Genomic DNA, 16302 nt, shown 5'->3' with positions numbered 1-16302 from the left:
TGACTTGAGGTGAAACGTCCTACTAGACAAATAACCAAGTCCTGTTGCATTTGACTGAAATTGCTTTGGGGATAACAATGACCTGGACAAATGAGAACATTCAGAGGCTTATTCTGACTTGTCTATACCAAAATGACTTTATTTTCTTGTTTGAAACCTGCTTTGATTTTTCAGAAAATTCCAAATAGACAAACATTTTTCATGTTTAATATTCATTTAAAAAACTGATAATGATTTCAAAATAGACTGGACATATACAGTACATACATGACTGAAAGAACAGTGAAGATTGAGCACAGTTAAAAACTACCATTTAAATAACCCTGAGACTGACGGTTTGGTTGGTAGAATTAATTTTAAAGCAACTACAAGGAACTTTCGATTTGTGTTGATTTTAGCGTCTCCTGTGTAAAGGGATAGTGTTCCCATGAGCACCATCGCATCGTATAAATTTTGATCTGTCTAGCATGTCTTTTTTTTTTAGTTATGCTGTTTTTTTTTTCAAATCATTTGCTGTGATTTTCACCAGGTAAAAGGCGTGTTTGCAGCTGGTTGAAGATACGCGTTGCTAGTGCAGTCTGCTGAGGTAGCTGAAGACACACTGCTCTAAACATGAATCAGCTCACTATTTTTTATAGTCTTTGGTCAAGTTCATATAGCTCACATTAAAAATATATTTGGAAAGGTGCCATTAAGCCTTTTTTGGAGAATGTAAGTACAAACGTAGAAACGTTGTCTTGAAACATTGTTGCAAAAATGAATCAGGATAAGAAGATTGCGCTCTCCTTTCCCTCACAGGTCACTCCTCCACTCGGGGTCAAGCAGCTGCTGAACAGCGCTCTCTGCAGTCTCCACTGTCGGAATAAAACAGATTCACAGAATGAAAGCAAGGTGAAGAATTTTAACACCAATTCAAAAATGTTAATTTTGAGGGGGTTACTTATGAAAATAAAGATATCTGTCCGTCACCTTGAACATCGATGTTGATGTAGAGGGCGGCGAGTCTAGCCACCACGTCCTCATCTTCCTCTACATGCTCATAGCCATCGTAGCCTCCTTCATCTCTACAGTACTGAATGAACCTGCAGACGAGCAGGGAGGGAGAGAATGATGCTATCAGGGACTGCTCTCTTCAATTTGTATGTAAATGTTAATATGTGTATGCTGACAGCAGAAAACCAGAAACATCCATGTGACACACACCGGGCCCAGGTAGGATCTATGTTCAGCACTCTAGGGTTTCCCACCACGATCAGCAGGGCTTTAGCTCGAGTCACAGCCACATTGAATCTCTGGACGAGAAAAGAGTTTGTCGGAATATGTTTTGCGTGCACATACACAGTGTACGTGTAGTTGTTTCTGGCCTATACCTTCTCGTTCTTGACAAAGCCGAGGTTAAACTGTTGGTCTATCTCTGCGTAATTGGGGCTGCTCCGAACTGTAGACACCATGATCACTCTCCTCTCCTGACCTTGGAACTCTTCCACTGAACCAACCTGACACACACACACACACACATATGCATTCACACTTAAAAGACGCTGCATCTGCTGTGTTTCAAATTGCTTAATTGTGCAATATTTTGTTACCTTTAGGGTGTTCATGTCCTTAAATTTAAAGTCTTTCCCAACTTTTTCCAGAGCCTTGCGGATTTTTTGCACCTATATGACACCAAGAAAAAAAACAGCTCCAGCTTTTAATCTACATGTAATTACATTTTTCCACTGCATGTGTTAATCTGGCACAAGTAATGTGCAAAAACACTACAACATTGTTGTATTCTGTGTGTTGAATTCCTTTGCACCTGTTTCCTGTAGGGGGCGATGATGCCTATGTCCCTGGGTGAGATGTTAGCAAGGCCCCTCTTGCCATGAGTCTGCAGAAGTTTCCTCACATAGTCCATTAGCACCTCCACCTCCGCTATGTTGAAGAACGAAGGACTGCTGGCCTCGCGCTCGTCAACACCAGTCACGCCTTTGAAAATCACTGGGAAGTCCTGAGAGGTATGTGAGATATATTTTATTACATAAAAGTAAATGTTACAGGAGTACTGTGAATACTGCACTCACTCAGAAAGGAGAAACTGCAACTGACAGTGAGTATTAGGCATAGGTTAATTAAAAGAATTGTGTTATCGATTGTTCCGCCAATTATTTTCTCGTTAATTTGAATCATTTAGTCTATGACAAAGATTATGTCCCTTTTGGAAATGGAACCATCAAGACATTTTTGTTTAAAAAATGGAAAAAAGATTAATTGATTATGAAAATAGCTAGAAATAGATTTTCTGTCATTCAACTAATCGATAAATCTACTCATTGTTTCCGCTCTAGAATGAGAATGAAATGGCTCCATTATATGTTGGATAACAAAGATATAATAAAGTCTGTAGGTGCAGGCAAACTGGTGGTCACTTTTCATGCTTTGACTTCTAAATGTTCATTTTCTGTTTCTGCACATGCACTCTGGTGTGTGTGTGTGTGTGTGTGTGTGTGTGTGTGTGTGTGTGTGTGTGTGTGTGTGTGTGTGTGTGTGTGTGTGTGTGTGTGTGTGTGTGTGTGTGTGTGTGTGTGTGTGTGTGTGTGTGTGTGTGTGTGCTTAAAAGGGAGACATTACCTTCTTCTTGAGGTGTTCCCATCCGCAGTAGGAGTTGCGTAAAATTTCATCTGCGCAACACTGCAGCTCTCCGTCATAGAAGAGCTCGTTGGGAACCTTCAGAATGGCAGGATGGGACCTGAAAAGTACAAAGTCAAATGAATCAACTGCATCATTTCTGTCAAAGTGTGACTAAGGGTCTACTCACATTTGGCCCAGATGATACGTGCCGGCTGTTAAGTCTGACATAACACCCTTTCCAAATACGATTTCTGGGTCCAAGCGATCCGTTGGAGCAACGGTCGAACATGTGAACAATCACCTTTATGGCAGTTAGACATATTTTTCATCGATAAGAAAAAGAGGTAAAATGAAAATTGTTTTTAAAAAACTCAGATCCATTCAAACAACGGGGAACACAGCACTGCTGCGGTGGAAATACGAAGCTTGGACCGGCTTGGACTAGGAAATCATATTTTGAAAGGGCGTTACATCACGACTTAACAGCCGGATAGCATGGTTGTCCCATCCCCCACAGACCCGGCACGGCGTGCACTCACATTACTTCAAAAGATCAGGGCCACGGCATGATTGCTTCTTGCTCATACGTCATCACTCCTAAGCTCAGAGTGTTGGTTTTGTCTGACTGCTTTTGAATATCTTCATCTGAAAAAATCTGAAGGAAACACTCAACGCAAACCTTTTGGCTGCATCTTTTTAAATGTACGTCGCGGGGAACAGTCGCATGTAAATAGTCATCAAGACCGTCGATGCTTGTGCTCCTACATGAGCGCATGCTCGTGCTCCTACATGTGTAATCGTGCTAGGCCCGGTTGAGAGAGGTGGGCTTCATCACGGTACAGTTGTACTCTACTGGTCAAAGTGTGAGTAGGCCCTTATAACCATCTCTTGTGCCACACCTGTAGTTGCGCAGCAGTTTCGTGACAAAGCCATTGTCGAACACATCCTCGTGCTTCTGGTACAGAGTGAAATCATTCATCATGCGCTCCAAAAGGGACCTCCCTGCAGACAGAAGAGCCTTTTAACTCCAGACGCACACACACACACACACACACACACACACACACTACAAACTACAGTGTCATAAGCAGGACAGTGCACATGTGAGTCTGTACTTACCCATGCCGTATTTCTGTGCAAAAGGGGATCGGAGAATGGGACCAAGCTGCTTGGGATCTCCAGCCAGAACAACTTGACCAGACTCAGCATCGAGCAGCCCTTTGTCCCGCGGATAACAAAAATCAACCAACACATAAAACAAAGTTCAATACAATTACAGAAATCCCATTGAATTGTTTGTGGCGTCTACCTGCCAGTGCCACTAAACATTCCGTCTCCACAGCGTGTCCTGCCTCGTCCACAAAGATGTGAGTGAAATGACCACCAGGAATGTCTCCTGTGACCAGCCTGCGGGGATCATAGATGACAAACATGGCAAAAAACCCACAGAAGGTAATCTGTAGAGTTTACTGTATTTTGGATGATAGAGGATATTACTAGGATGTGAATACTGCAGTATGCAACAGCGAAATGTAACTTTTTATGATGTCATGCAGGTGAGCAAACTGCACTGTCAGAGTCAGTCAGTACCTTCCAGCTGTTAACAGGGTGGTGACCATGATCCTATACTCCATCAGTGTCTCTTTAGCGGGATAATCGTAACACTCCCCTACCAGGTTAGAGCATGCCTGTGAAGGTACCACAATGTCCATGCAAAAAAACAACTTAAACACTTAAAACTTAATAAGGCTAGAAAAAGTTTTAAACACTGGTAAGTGCAGCAATATTGTTGTCATCTATAGATGCTATGCACCATTAAATCTACTTGGGGGGGGGGGGGGGGGGGGTATATTATCTTAAATTGAATGAGAGTGTGAATGAGTGTCAGTTACTTTCTGCATCAAAGAAATACTTCCCATCTAAAACAAACATCATGCATCAAATGCACTGACCTTTAGTTCCTCAGGGACAATTTTTGGGTCTCGGCTGCTTGCGTACATGCGGAACACCTTACGCCCGTCCACATGGTCCAGAATCTTCTTACAGAGCAAATCAGCAGCACTGTTGGAGGGAGCGCAGGCCAGGATGTGGCAGGAGCTCTGGGTCTTCTCTATCTGCTTGATGGCCTCCACCAGAGTCACAGTTTTACCTCAACAGACAATGAACCATCAGAATTAATACAAATGCATTGATTTTTTTGGCTTTGTCAGTGGCTGGCAGGATAACAAATCAAACCTAAATTGCTTAAACAGTGCAGCGCTATTGAAGACCAAGCCGAGCAATAAGCATGCACTGTCTGTACCTGTTCCTGGAGGGCCAAACACCAGGTAAGGGGCAGGTTTGGATGAGCCAGCCACAATGTGTTGTACGGCTTGATACTGTTCTGGGTTTTTCTCCAGCTTTATGTCAAACAGCCTGTTGAGAGGAAGATAGACAGACATGATGCCAGAGCTAAGTGACAGGTAGAGTCAGCTGTCATGTTTAAATGAACAGCGAATCACATACTTTTATCAGATAACAGAAGTACCTGGTTTTGAGAATGGTTAAACTAACATGGCTTGTCTTGTCATGAAATTATGAGAAACCTCCAGTGTTGTGCAAGATCACACTTGGTACAAGCTAACGCAAAGATCTGTTCACGCGGATGAAAAATGAACTAGTTCACATTCTTTGTTCATAATTTAAATTTTTAAATAAAGTTCACAGCCCTGAAATATGAACTGTTAATTTTTTCTGTTTTTGTTTATTAAATGCTGTTCCGAGACTGGATGGACGCTTTAAATCGATGGTATTTCAAATTTGTGGCTGACATGGCACATGACATTCAGTTTGGTTTATTTGTTCTTTTTTTTCCAGAAAAGTTGCTCTGTCAAAGTCTGTTCCCCAGTCTAATAGTGTTCCCCTCCTGTTGACATGAGGGAAACAGCATTGGAATGCCTCCATTAATAGGATATTTAATGCACTACATGCTGTAGTGTCATATTTAGTGCAGTATTTATTTCTTACAATAACTCTGTATTTGTAGGTGTAGCTAGGAATTAGTTAGCCCATCTGAACTACTGCTATGTCCGTGTCTGCATTTGGGTCCAGTCTCTTTGTGTTATCCCCGTACGGTTCATGACACCCACCTTCTCCTGGAATTTCATTCATGAAAAAGTCTGTAATTTGTCTTAAGGCTGGAACAGGCCTCTTCCATGTGCACATAGGTGAGTGTGCACAGGGGCTGTTTGGAGACGTTTGCACAGCTATTTTTTTCAAATTGGCACGAGTTTTGAGTGTAACGTTTACTCCAACAGACATCTCTCCTGAAAAAAAACCAGCTTAAACTTTATATATAATTTATATACACTTTATATACAGATATATACAATTTATGTGCTAGCATGTCTAACCAGAGTTGAGGAAGCTTAGGTTCCTGGGAGGAGTCGGCAGGTGCAGTAGGAAACAACACTTTTCCCAGTCCGAATGTAGTTGCCAGCTCTGCTGCTCTTTGCTGGACACGCAGTGTCAGGCGGTTGACAGTGAACTCAACATTGAACTTCATGTTATCTATGAAGCGATCCAGCAATCTGCAAACAAATTCACAGACAAAGTGTATGAATCTCGATGTTAACAAACATGTTAAATACGGGTCAAAATCAATACTTTACTGTATATCACTGTAATGTCTTGATCTTACTCTGAGCCAAAGCCGAGTTTGACACTGTCCAGCAGCACGCTATGGACATAGCCACGGTACTTTTTCCCTTTTTCTCCCGCAGGGTATGCCAGCAGCGAATCCCCTCGTAGCACAGATGGTCGGTTCTCAGACACACCAGGTACCTGGCAGGTGAACAAGAACAAGGAAAGACGTGAATATGCAGGTGAATGCAAAATCGTTTAAAATATATCAGATATTATTTGGCTTTTTATTAGATTTTTTTCATCAAACTGCATAACAACCTCATCTCAGGAATGTATGATTACACTTTAGGCAGTGTACCGCACATCCCCTGAAACTACTTACTTATCACAAGTAGACAGCTCTAAGTACAGGTGTAAATGCTCCCAAGACGCATTGAGTACGCATTGAGATCCAATTGCTCGGACCACATTCGGAGGTGGTCTGGGCCTCATGTGGCCAGATTCTTTTAGCAGTGTGTACACAAAAGTGTCCTAGGCCACAGTGTTCTTAATCAATCGCTTTGTCTTGCTCTGCGTATTTTGGTCGTCTCTGTATTATGAAATATTAGCATTTTGATAGTATTTCTCATGTTTCGTAGATACCACTGAGAATGAATCCGGTGTTTTTGATGTTCTCTTAATCTCTGAAACTCTGTGTGCTGCTGTTTTGTCAGACGATAAGCTTAAGCTTACATTCTTATGCCAGGTGTGAACAGACATACTTAGAGCTGTCTACTTGTGATCGGATTACCTAATACACATGTACTGTAATTAGCAGGTCTGAACAGGGCTTAACAGTGTATTTTGGATGAAACCTAGACAATCCCGTCAAATCACTAATACTTGCCGTATATGACTAAAATTACTATTTCTTCGCACTGGTTGGTTTGGTTTATGATTTGAATATTCATAATATTTGTCTGTTTTGTTTATTCATCCTGTCCAACCACTACATACATTTAGGTTGCTAGCTAGTGGTAATTATCAAAGAGAAATATCTAAGCCACAGAGGGAATAAACAAGTGACAAAATGTGTATTATTATGTGAGTACTGTAATTTAATTGGTGAATGAACGGGCACAGATTAACCTCCAGGATGAGAAGTTTCTTGTTGACTGGGTCTCTGGTCATGACGGCCTGTTCTCTTTCACTGTTGGGGATGTTGTATCTTTTGATGTCCACCTCCATCTGAAGCTCCTCCAGATACAGCAGCAGCTGAAACTTCTCAGAGTATCTCTCCCAGCTTAAGGGATTTTCCAGCAAACTTCTAAACAGACCAAAGGAAAAAAACTGTATTGCAGAGAGAGAGTGAGAGAGAGAGAGAGAGAGAGTGTGTGTGTGTGTGTGTGTGTGTGTGTGTGTGTGTGTGTGTGTGTGTGTGTGTGTGTGTGTGTGTGTGTGTGTGTGTGTGTGTGTGTGTGTGTGTGGGGGGGGGGGGGGTGTGTGTGTGTGTGTGGGGGTGTGTTCATGTGTGTTGGGTTTAATCAACAAAAGGGATTGATCGTTTTTTCAATTAAAATTTTCTTTATCAAACCTAGAACATCCCAAGATCTTTCCCTATTTTGCTCTGTACTAAGCCACAGACCAGCTGTCTGGGTCAGATTTTCTGTGGTTTATGGGAGAGAACATATACAAGAAAATAAAAATGCCTCACCCACCCCACATGATATAAATGGTTAAGATTCGACCTGTATGTCTCAAGTTTCCTAAAATCTGTCTGAAGAGGATGGAGGACAAATATCTGCCAGAGCAAATGAAACATGAGCTGGACAGAATCGTCTGGTTCCCATGCTAGCAAGATCAGCTATTTTGGTGGAAAACAAATGAAATGCATCGTCAACTAACATTTTACTGATACGTTCAATATTGCACATAGAAAAAGTTAATTCTATAATTTATGGTATCTATGCTATTTTTGCTACTTGCCAGTTAATTAAGAACATTTTCTTGTTATGGTGATAGAAAATGTTAACTTGCTAGCTCTTCATTTCCCTCAAAATGTAATTGCTCTTGCAAATTAGTTGTATAAAAACATATTCTACTGGCTACACTGTAATATATACACCCTAACGTCACATGAAAAACACATCAGTGTGGTTTGGCTTCCTATATTCCTTACACCAGTGTTGTCCTTTAACGACTGACCTGGAAATGAACAAATTGAATTTACCTTTTCTCGCAGGAGTAAGTTGACAGCTTCAGTGACTGGATGAGCTGCTTCATGTATTTTGGTACTCTATACTGTTTTAGTTCAATCACATTTTGTAGGTGCATCACTGACAGCCTGGTAAGAGGAGACAAATGGAAAAGGTTAGGTAAATCACAAGGAGACATACAGCATTTAAACGTTTACATCTGCTGTGTATTTAACAGTGTGTTGAGTGAACCGTGATACCCTTCAGGTCGCTGTCCATCCACAATCGTGAAATCAGCTTCAGGCGTCCAGGCGGGGAGGGAGCGAGGTTTGTAGGGGGCTATAGGTGCCAGCTCCAGTCCTAAGGCAGTTATACACTGAGCCTCAATAAAGCGCACAATGTGGAACGCTGCGGAGGAGGGCTGCAGGTCTGGTTTGAACTCAAAGGCCAGTGTAGCTGGATAGAAACCAACCAAACTGCAGCGGAAGTAAACCTGGATTGCATAGCTGTCACCTTAGCGTAGAACATAAAAGGTAACGTTTAGTGTAGTCTTTAGTGGTTTATTGTGTCCAATAATTCTGTCTCAGCGGAGAAACATATGGCATCATGAATTCCAATAAAAGTAAACGTGTTTATGATATTTACATTACCTGGTTGTAGACATAGAGGGTTTGTCTTGGTCACATTGAGCTCATCCTTCAGAATAACATCCCTGAGCCAGTGCAGTGGGGTGTAGTAGGTAAAATACACAGGTCTTGTTCCAGTATTTTCCACGTTCAGATTTACCATGCACTGTTAAAAGAAAAAGAAAAACAGATCCATGCAGTGGCGCTTCACATTTGAACCACGACCAACAATGGGTTTAAGCGTTTCAGCAGATGATCATCATGAGAACATCGTTCATTTTTCATAACATCAATACCTCACATGTGCCATCCATATGCAAGCGCAGCTTCCCGTTCTCAAACTGATGGTCGGAGTCAATGCAGATACCATGTTTGTCAGAGATGAACTGAGCCCTGCGGGGGGCATAAAGCGCAGGTAATATACTGTATTAAAGGCGAAGAGTGTGTCACTTTGAAGATCACTATTAGATCACAGAGCGAAATTCCAACTGTACTGTTTCAGGTATGTTTTTGTTTTATAGCTGCATGGAGAAATAATAAAAAATGAGGGTAAATGCAGTGACAGAAGTTAATGACAGAAAAGCATTTGATGAGAACCTGTATAGTTCACAACTTTATGGACCACTGTAAGCTGCTGGAAATTCAATTTCCTTGCGGGAGTCATCCCAAAGGGATCAATAAAGAGAAGTCTAAGTCTAATTTGCTCATTAGATGTTGTATCTCTGGCAGTTTATGCTTACACTCTACAGTTATTTCCTGACAGTACATTAAGCCTGTTGTTCTGGGTCAAAAGAGGACCCTTTGTGTGCTGAAAAAGACTTTTAAACTCCAGTTTCCATTTTTTTGACTTGCCTACAAAAATCATAAAACATTTTTTATTTCAGATGGATTGCAATGAAGAAAAAATATAGTAAAAAAACAGAAGACAAACTGCTCTTTCTGCACACTTGTAGAGACAAGCAAAGGTAAAAACATTTTGGGGGGCTCTTGCTGTTTGCTCCTGTTACCTGTCTGTCTTTAGTCTGTTCATCAGAAGACTGGCCAGCTTTCTCCGGGCTCGAACTCCTGTCTCTGCCTGATCTCCAGAGGTGATCTGTATTGTCCCTGGATTGGCCGCCCCATTCCCAACAAACTCTGCCTGTCGGCCCCTGGGGGAGTGCCACTGGTCCATAAAAAGAGCTGTGACCTGTGCAGAGGAACCCTTCATGTCAGTTTTGCTGTCAAAGAGAAAAGTCCACTACCAAGTAGCTGAGTGTCCTCTGTCAGGATTTTTTTATTTAAAGTAGCAGGTGTAAGGGGGTTGTCAGTGTACCCTAAGGTCCCTCAATATGAATATAATATATATAAATATATAGCAGTCTTTGTGTTAAAGGTCCCATATTGTAAAAAGTGGATTTTCCTTGTCTGATATTATAAAGCATTTTAAAGTACTATATAAATACTGTGAATGTATCAAAATGCTCAATCCACAGAGAAAAGTACACAGCCGTATTCAGAAAATGTTCTTTTTTATGACTAACGTACAGTTGTGATGTAACAACTACTCTATATATACAGTGAGTGGTGTAGTGGAGGGTATACGCAGGTATACGGAGTATACCCACCTCTTATTTGGGGAGTTTACAGTATACCCACCTATCAGCCAGAAAGACACTGAAATATATAGGAGTTTGGTATCTTTTACTTCAGTTCAGTTTTGTTTCTCAGAAAGTGGAACCACCCTGCCATAGCACAAGCAGTGATTATGCAAGTCATCAGGGCTTATGGAGCTGAACCCCTTTTTTTAAGAATTGACACATTGCTATTGTCAGTTTTAAAACATTCCATCTCTAAAAACTTGGCTTCAAATCTTTGATATTTTACCATAATATTAAATTATTATTACTGTAATAAATGATCCACCAGAATAATGAGATTGAAAAGAAAATATGAATTTGTGCTTTGACTTTACATTGTAGCATTGCAGGTAGTGCACATGATACATATTCAATCAGGTATGTAATAGACTCTGATCCATAATTTAGAGCAATGAAACTCTTGGTAATTCAGTCATTTTGAATTCAATTGGATCGTTTTTTCACATTGTGCCACTAAACAACTTAAACGTTGTTTTTAATATGAGCTAGATAGATTTTGCTTCATGGTACTGGCGACCCCAGCCAAAAAAAACAACAAACAAAAAAAAATATTTTGTTATTGACTTTTAATAAAGTCAGAAAACCTATTCGCAATTAGCCTGATAGTCCTCGGTACATTGTTGCCACCAAGGGGGGGGATACAGTGTAGCCTACCATATTAGTGACATTGACATTGGTCAACACAGCGGATGTAATGCTTCAAAGTTCAAAGGATGTAAGAACTTCAAAGTTGGCAGCCTAATATCAAGTGGAGCGTCATCTGAGTTCTGAATTCACAGGCCCTCGGTCTGAGAAACCCTGTAATCCCGACCTCACATCACGACATACAGTACTAGCTGCTCCTGGCATCAACAGTGGTGAAAGCTGTTGGAAAACACTGTTTATCACAACATCTGGAAATTTTCATCTGGAACCCACCATAAACCAAAGATGGCAAACTCCAAAACGGTATTCGCGGTTACCACTGCAAAAAATAAATAAATAAAATCTTTGAACAGGCTCAAATACAATGCGGAAGTGCATACCGTGGAGTTAAAGCGAATATTGTCTCTTCTTCTTGTTACTTTGTTGCACGTCTTCAGGGCATAGAGGACTGAACCGAAGTTTGGATCTTTGGTCCCCGCATTCCTACAAAGAAGCACAAAAACATGTATTTTCTAAGGCATTTATCAAAAAAAACTGTCAAAACACAAATCTCCCATCTTAAGATCTCTTTATAATGTATATAATGTCGACAGGCCTAGAACACCTCACCTGCTCCTGAACTCGTTGTTGTAAATGTCTCTTAGTTCAAGTCTGTCTGTGATGGATGCTCGCTCACTCTCCTTCAGAAACTCAAAAAACTCCACTCCAATTTGGCAGCGTATAGATAACTTCATATTCACCATAATTGAGGATTAATATGTTCAACCAGGACAAACATCCGCGTTATTCGCCTGAGTATGAATGTGGTATATCGCTTATTTTCTCATCTCAGAGGAGATTTGCTTATCCGGAGACTGTGGTTGCCTTTATATGCCCGGACAGTCCACAGGGGCGGTGTCTCCGCGGTCTCTCGTGTTAAGGAGGTGTAATAGTGAGGCGGTCATGTAAAGCAGGTGCACCCACACAGAGAGTCAGTGCGGAGAAACGAAACTTAACGTGTTGAATACAGTAAAACCAAATGAACAAAACGAAACTGCAAATGACCAGGAAATAGCCATAAAAACATCAGTTGTGAATGAGTCAGCATACTAACTTAACCTTTTCTGTCATGTGACTAGTTATTTTAGTCTGTATAATGTATGATGTCCTTCCTCATAACTGTAGGCCTAGCCGAACATCAGATATACAACATTAGGCTACAAATTAGGTCATTGCCCCCTACTGATACATACATTCAGTATTAATATGAATACGACTATTACTACTTCTACTACAACCACTGCTACTAATAATAAAAGTAATAATGTGAAAAATGAATGGTTTTCAAATTTTTAAATGAAAATTTAAAGTGTTTTCAACATAGCAAAACATCACATTATAAGATACTTGAGTTATTTGTCATGTGCACAACAATTACAACAGCAGTCCTTGCCAATGACAATCTTGACTTGTCTCCTTCAACAATGTAATATAAAATAAAATGTACAAGAGAAAGACGAGTAAAGAGAGCAACCTGAGACCCAAATAAACTTAAAAAGTAGTGCAAAGACATAGTGCACATTCAAATTTAAGTGATGGTAAAAGGTGTAACATATGAATATAAAGTCAAATGTAGAATAAGATTAAATAAAATAAAATACAGGACATTGTCAAGAAGGGTCAAAGAGTTGGGACCACTGAGCCCCTATGAAGAGCAGTATGGTGATTGTGTAAAGGACAATAACATTCAGCTCTAAAGTGTACTGAGGTGATTATACACACACACACACACACACACACGAGTTAGGCTTTGACTGTAACCAGCTTTATTATGACTATAACTTGGAAGGATGTATAAGACTTATCACTTAATAGCAGTTTCTATTGTCTGTCTAAGCATTTATACAGTATTGTAGGATGACAGAGCTTGTTTTCGTATTTTAATTCTCCTGCCACAGACATGGGATAATAAGTGCTTCAGACATTCCAGCTCACCGGACTGGCCTGGGTTTTTACTGGCTTCTTCCACCTTAAGCAGTAAAAGTGCCAACCTGACACTCCACAGATCTGAGAAAGAGATGCTCTGACCAGATAAATGAACAGCAGGACGTGAAACAACCTATGCCCCCCCCCCCCCCCCCCCCCCAGCTGTGACAGACACTTAGGACTGATCATGTGTCTTATATCTCAACCTAAAATCTATTTTCTTATTATTTTTCCTCCCTCCCTTAAACCTCATCTCACACACACATACACCCTCCAATACATACCTATCTTGCGTTCATCTCCCTCTTCCTCAAATGGAGCGGAGGTAAGGAACTGACCAGGACAAATCGTAAATTCACCTTTATGACTTGATCTCTATTTTCTCCTGCTCAATTCCATCATTTTGTAATATGGTTAATGGAACTGGAGAGGTATTTTCTACTAGAGTTTTTATTTCAATTACTAACAGGCATTGGTCAGTACTGAAGCCACTTTTTCAAACTCCTCATACAGTCCAACGTGCATCTTGAACAACCAGTTAATCTCACCTCCAAAACTCATTCAAACCACCAAAACACATAATATATGATTCAAAATAAGCTTGTTGGACCAGAAATGTTTTTTTAATGTTAAATACTGGAGCTTAAGATGATTGTGCGTCGTTTGTTGGTTCCTTCATCAAGGGTTCAGATGTTGCTGTATCACTCTCCACTGTGGGGTGGGGTCAAAGATGGAAAGAAAACCCAAATATATTTTAAACTTCAATACAATTTTCGGACAAAACAAAGACATACAGTATGAAGAGTGTGTGAGTATGTGTTAATGTGCATATTGGCAGAGGCTTGGGAAGTGTACGTTAGTCAGTGTATCTTACTCTTTTTTGCATTTGAGACTGTAATGCCACGGTAACCCCCTTCTGTGAAGCAGTAATGGATGAATCTAAAAAGAGAAGTCACTGTATGAGGCACGTGTGCTTAAGATATGTGTTTGTCCAACCCATCCGTCTCCACTGAACGAGAATTAGACTGATGAGGACTTATAGCCTTACTTGTTCCAGACGTCATCAGTTTTCAAGACTCTCGGGTCTCCAACCACAATCAGCAAGGCTCTTGCTCGTGTCATTGCCACATTGAACCTCTGAGGGGACAGTTTCAGTTAGTGTGAATGTATTAATACCATTGTGGACATTGTAATCAATGTCTCCTCATTAATATTGAAGTATTTGAACCCATGGTGCTGTAAATTCTAAAACGAGCATCTTATTTATTATGGAAATCTTGCAAGAACATCATATATTGCTCTTGAGTCATTGTTCGTTTGTGTAATGCTTCTCACCTTCTCATTATCAACAAAACCTAAAGTGAATCGTTGCTTCTTTGCAGTCAGTTTGGGATTGCTGCGCACTGTAGACATCAGAATCACGTTGAACTCTTTGCCCTGAAACTGCTCCACTGAACCAACCTATGTAAAATATAAATGTAAGTCTCTTTGGTACTGCACTTTCAATGTCTTTCAAACATGTTTTGCAACCAACATACAACCACTTTCTTTCTCCATACCAATATATTTTCCAAGTTTTTCTCCCTTAGATCTTTGTCTGTCAGAAGGGCGTTCTGGATTTTCTCCACCTGTCAGCACCCCAAAATAGGACAATATTAACAGGATTACCCTTACCAGATCTGGTGTTGGTCATTAGTGTCTGATCATACTCACACTTATATGTAACTATCACTTTAGCAATATTGCATTGCCAAAGTAAAATATTTCATGGCTATATTGAACAGTAAAACAGAGTAACACATGATAATAATTTATCTTGTTTGAGGTGTCCTCCAGCCAGTTTTACAGATGTGTTTTTATATTGGCTCTCCATGGGGTAAATGTACTTTGGGGCCATAGAGGATTATTTTTGTGTTGCATGGCGCTTTGCTTCTAAGAAGAAATAGCAGCAAAGCTGGTGTTCATATCCAGCTCTATTTATATATCCACGAATGATTGTCATACTTTACTCACTTGTTTTCTGTATGGGGCAATGATGCCAATTTCTCCTGGTTCAATTTTGGTTACTTCCTTTTTTTGAAGATGAGCAATGAGGGCTTTTAGGTATTTCTTTACCACCTCCACCTCTGCCATGTTGTAAACAGAGGGACTGTTGCCTTCGCGTTCGTCAGTACCTGCCACACCATGGAAGATCAAAGGGAAACCCTGGGACAAGGAGAGAAAAATGAGAAAAGGGGGACTACGTGTGTGTGTGTGTGTGTGTGTGTGTGTGTGTGTGTGTGTGTATGTATATATTACTTTCTTGGGCAGGTGTTCCCATTGGCAGTATGAATTGCATGTTGCTTTATCTCCATAAGGCTTAAGTTCTCCATTATAAAACAGCTCATTGGGAATTTTCAGAATTGCAGGATGTGATCTGAGAGAGTGAAGAAGAAAGGAAGACAATAGAAAAATGTGAAGCAGGGACAAGCTTAGAAAAAGCATGGGCATGGTCGGAGGTATCAAAGAGGGGTTTAAAAGTAACATTGTAAGATGATAATGCAGTAAATATAAGCATCGTCACTGCCCCACCTGTAGTTCCTCAGTAATTTGGTTACAAAGCGGTTGTTGAACCCCTGTGTCTCTTGCGACTTGTAAAGGTTGCTGTCATTCATCAGACGCTCCAACAGGGACACACCTGCACAGAGTAAATGTCTTCAAACTTCCTTAGGTACAGGCACTAATAATAATAACAATAATAATGATAACAGCATTCAGATATAACTTTAGTGAGTAAGTAGCCACAATTTCAAGATCTGTTGCATTAGTTTCAAATGTCACTGTTATTTTCAGATTTTGCAATAAATAAACGTTAAAAGTTATACACATTGCTCACCCATGCCATTTTTCGCTGCCACTCTGGATGTGATGATGGGGCCTAACTGTTTAGGGTCTCCAGCCAGCACTACCTGGCACTTCTGTGAGTTCAGTAAACCTTTGGAGCAAACACAGAAACATTAAGGACACACGTCATAC

General features: G+C 40.5%; 1 protein-coding gene across 1 annotated transcript; it reads right to left on the bottom strand.

The window, feature by feature from the left end:
• Positions 1-204: 204 nt before the first annotated feature.
• On the bottom strand, positions 205-12087 carry LOC310952130 (putative helicase mov-10-B.2). The gene is made up of 23 exons (XM_083920633.1): positions 11932-12087; positions 11703-11805; positions 10048-10226; positions 9337-9433; positions 9065-9206; positions 8675-8927; positions 8450-8563; positions 7369-7546; positions 6296-6438; positions 6009-6185; positions 4919-5031; positions 4569-4765; positions 4207-4304; positions 3926-4023; positions 3736-3834; positions 3516-3618; positions 2617-2734; positions 1805-1996; positions 1590-1661; positions 1371-1496; positions 1204-1292; positions 970-1082; positions 205-854 (listed from the first exon to the last, which is right to left on the bottom strand). Exons 1-23 carry the CDS (start codon positions 12063-12065, stop codon positions 793-795), a joined length of 3000 nt encoding a protein of 999 aa, XP_083776759.1. The 5' UTR covers positions 12066-12087; the 3' UTR covers positions 205-792.
• Between the last annotated feature and the right edge of the window lie 4215 nt (positions 12088-16302).

Source organism: Echiichthys vipera (genome assembly GCF_963691815.1).
Source record: "Echiichthys vipera genome assembly, chromosome: 9".
In the NCBI taxonomy this organism is placed as follows: Eukaryota; Metazoa; Chordata; class Actinopteri; order Perciformes; family Trachinidae; genus Echiichthys; species Echiichthys vipera.
The sequence above is the reverse complement of the archived record's forward strand: the minus strand, read 5'-3'. Positions and strand labels throughout refer to the sequence as shown.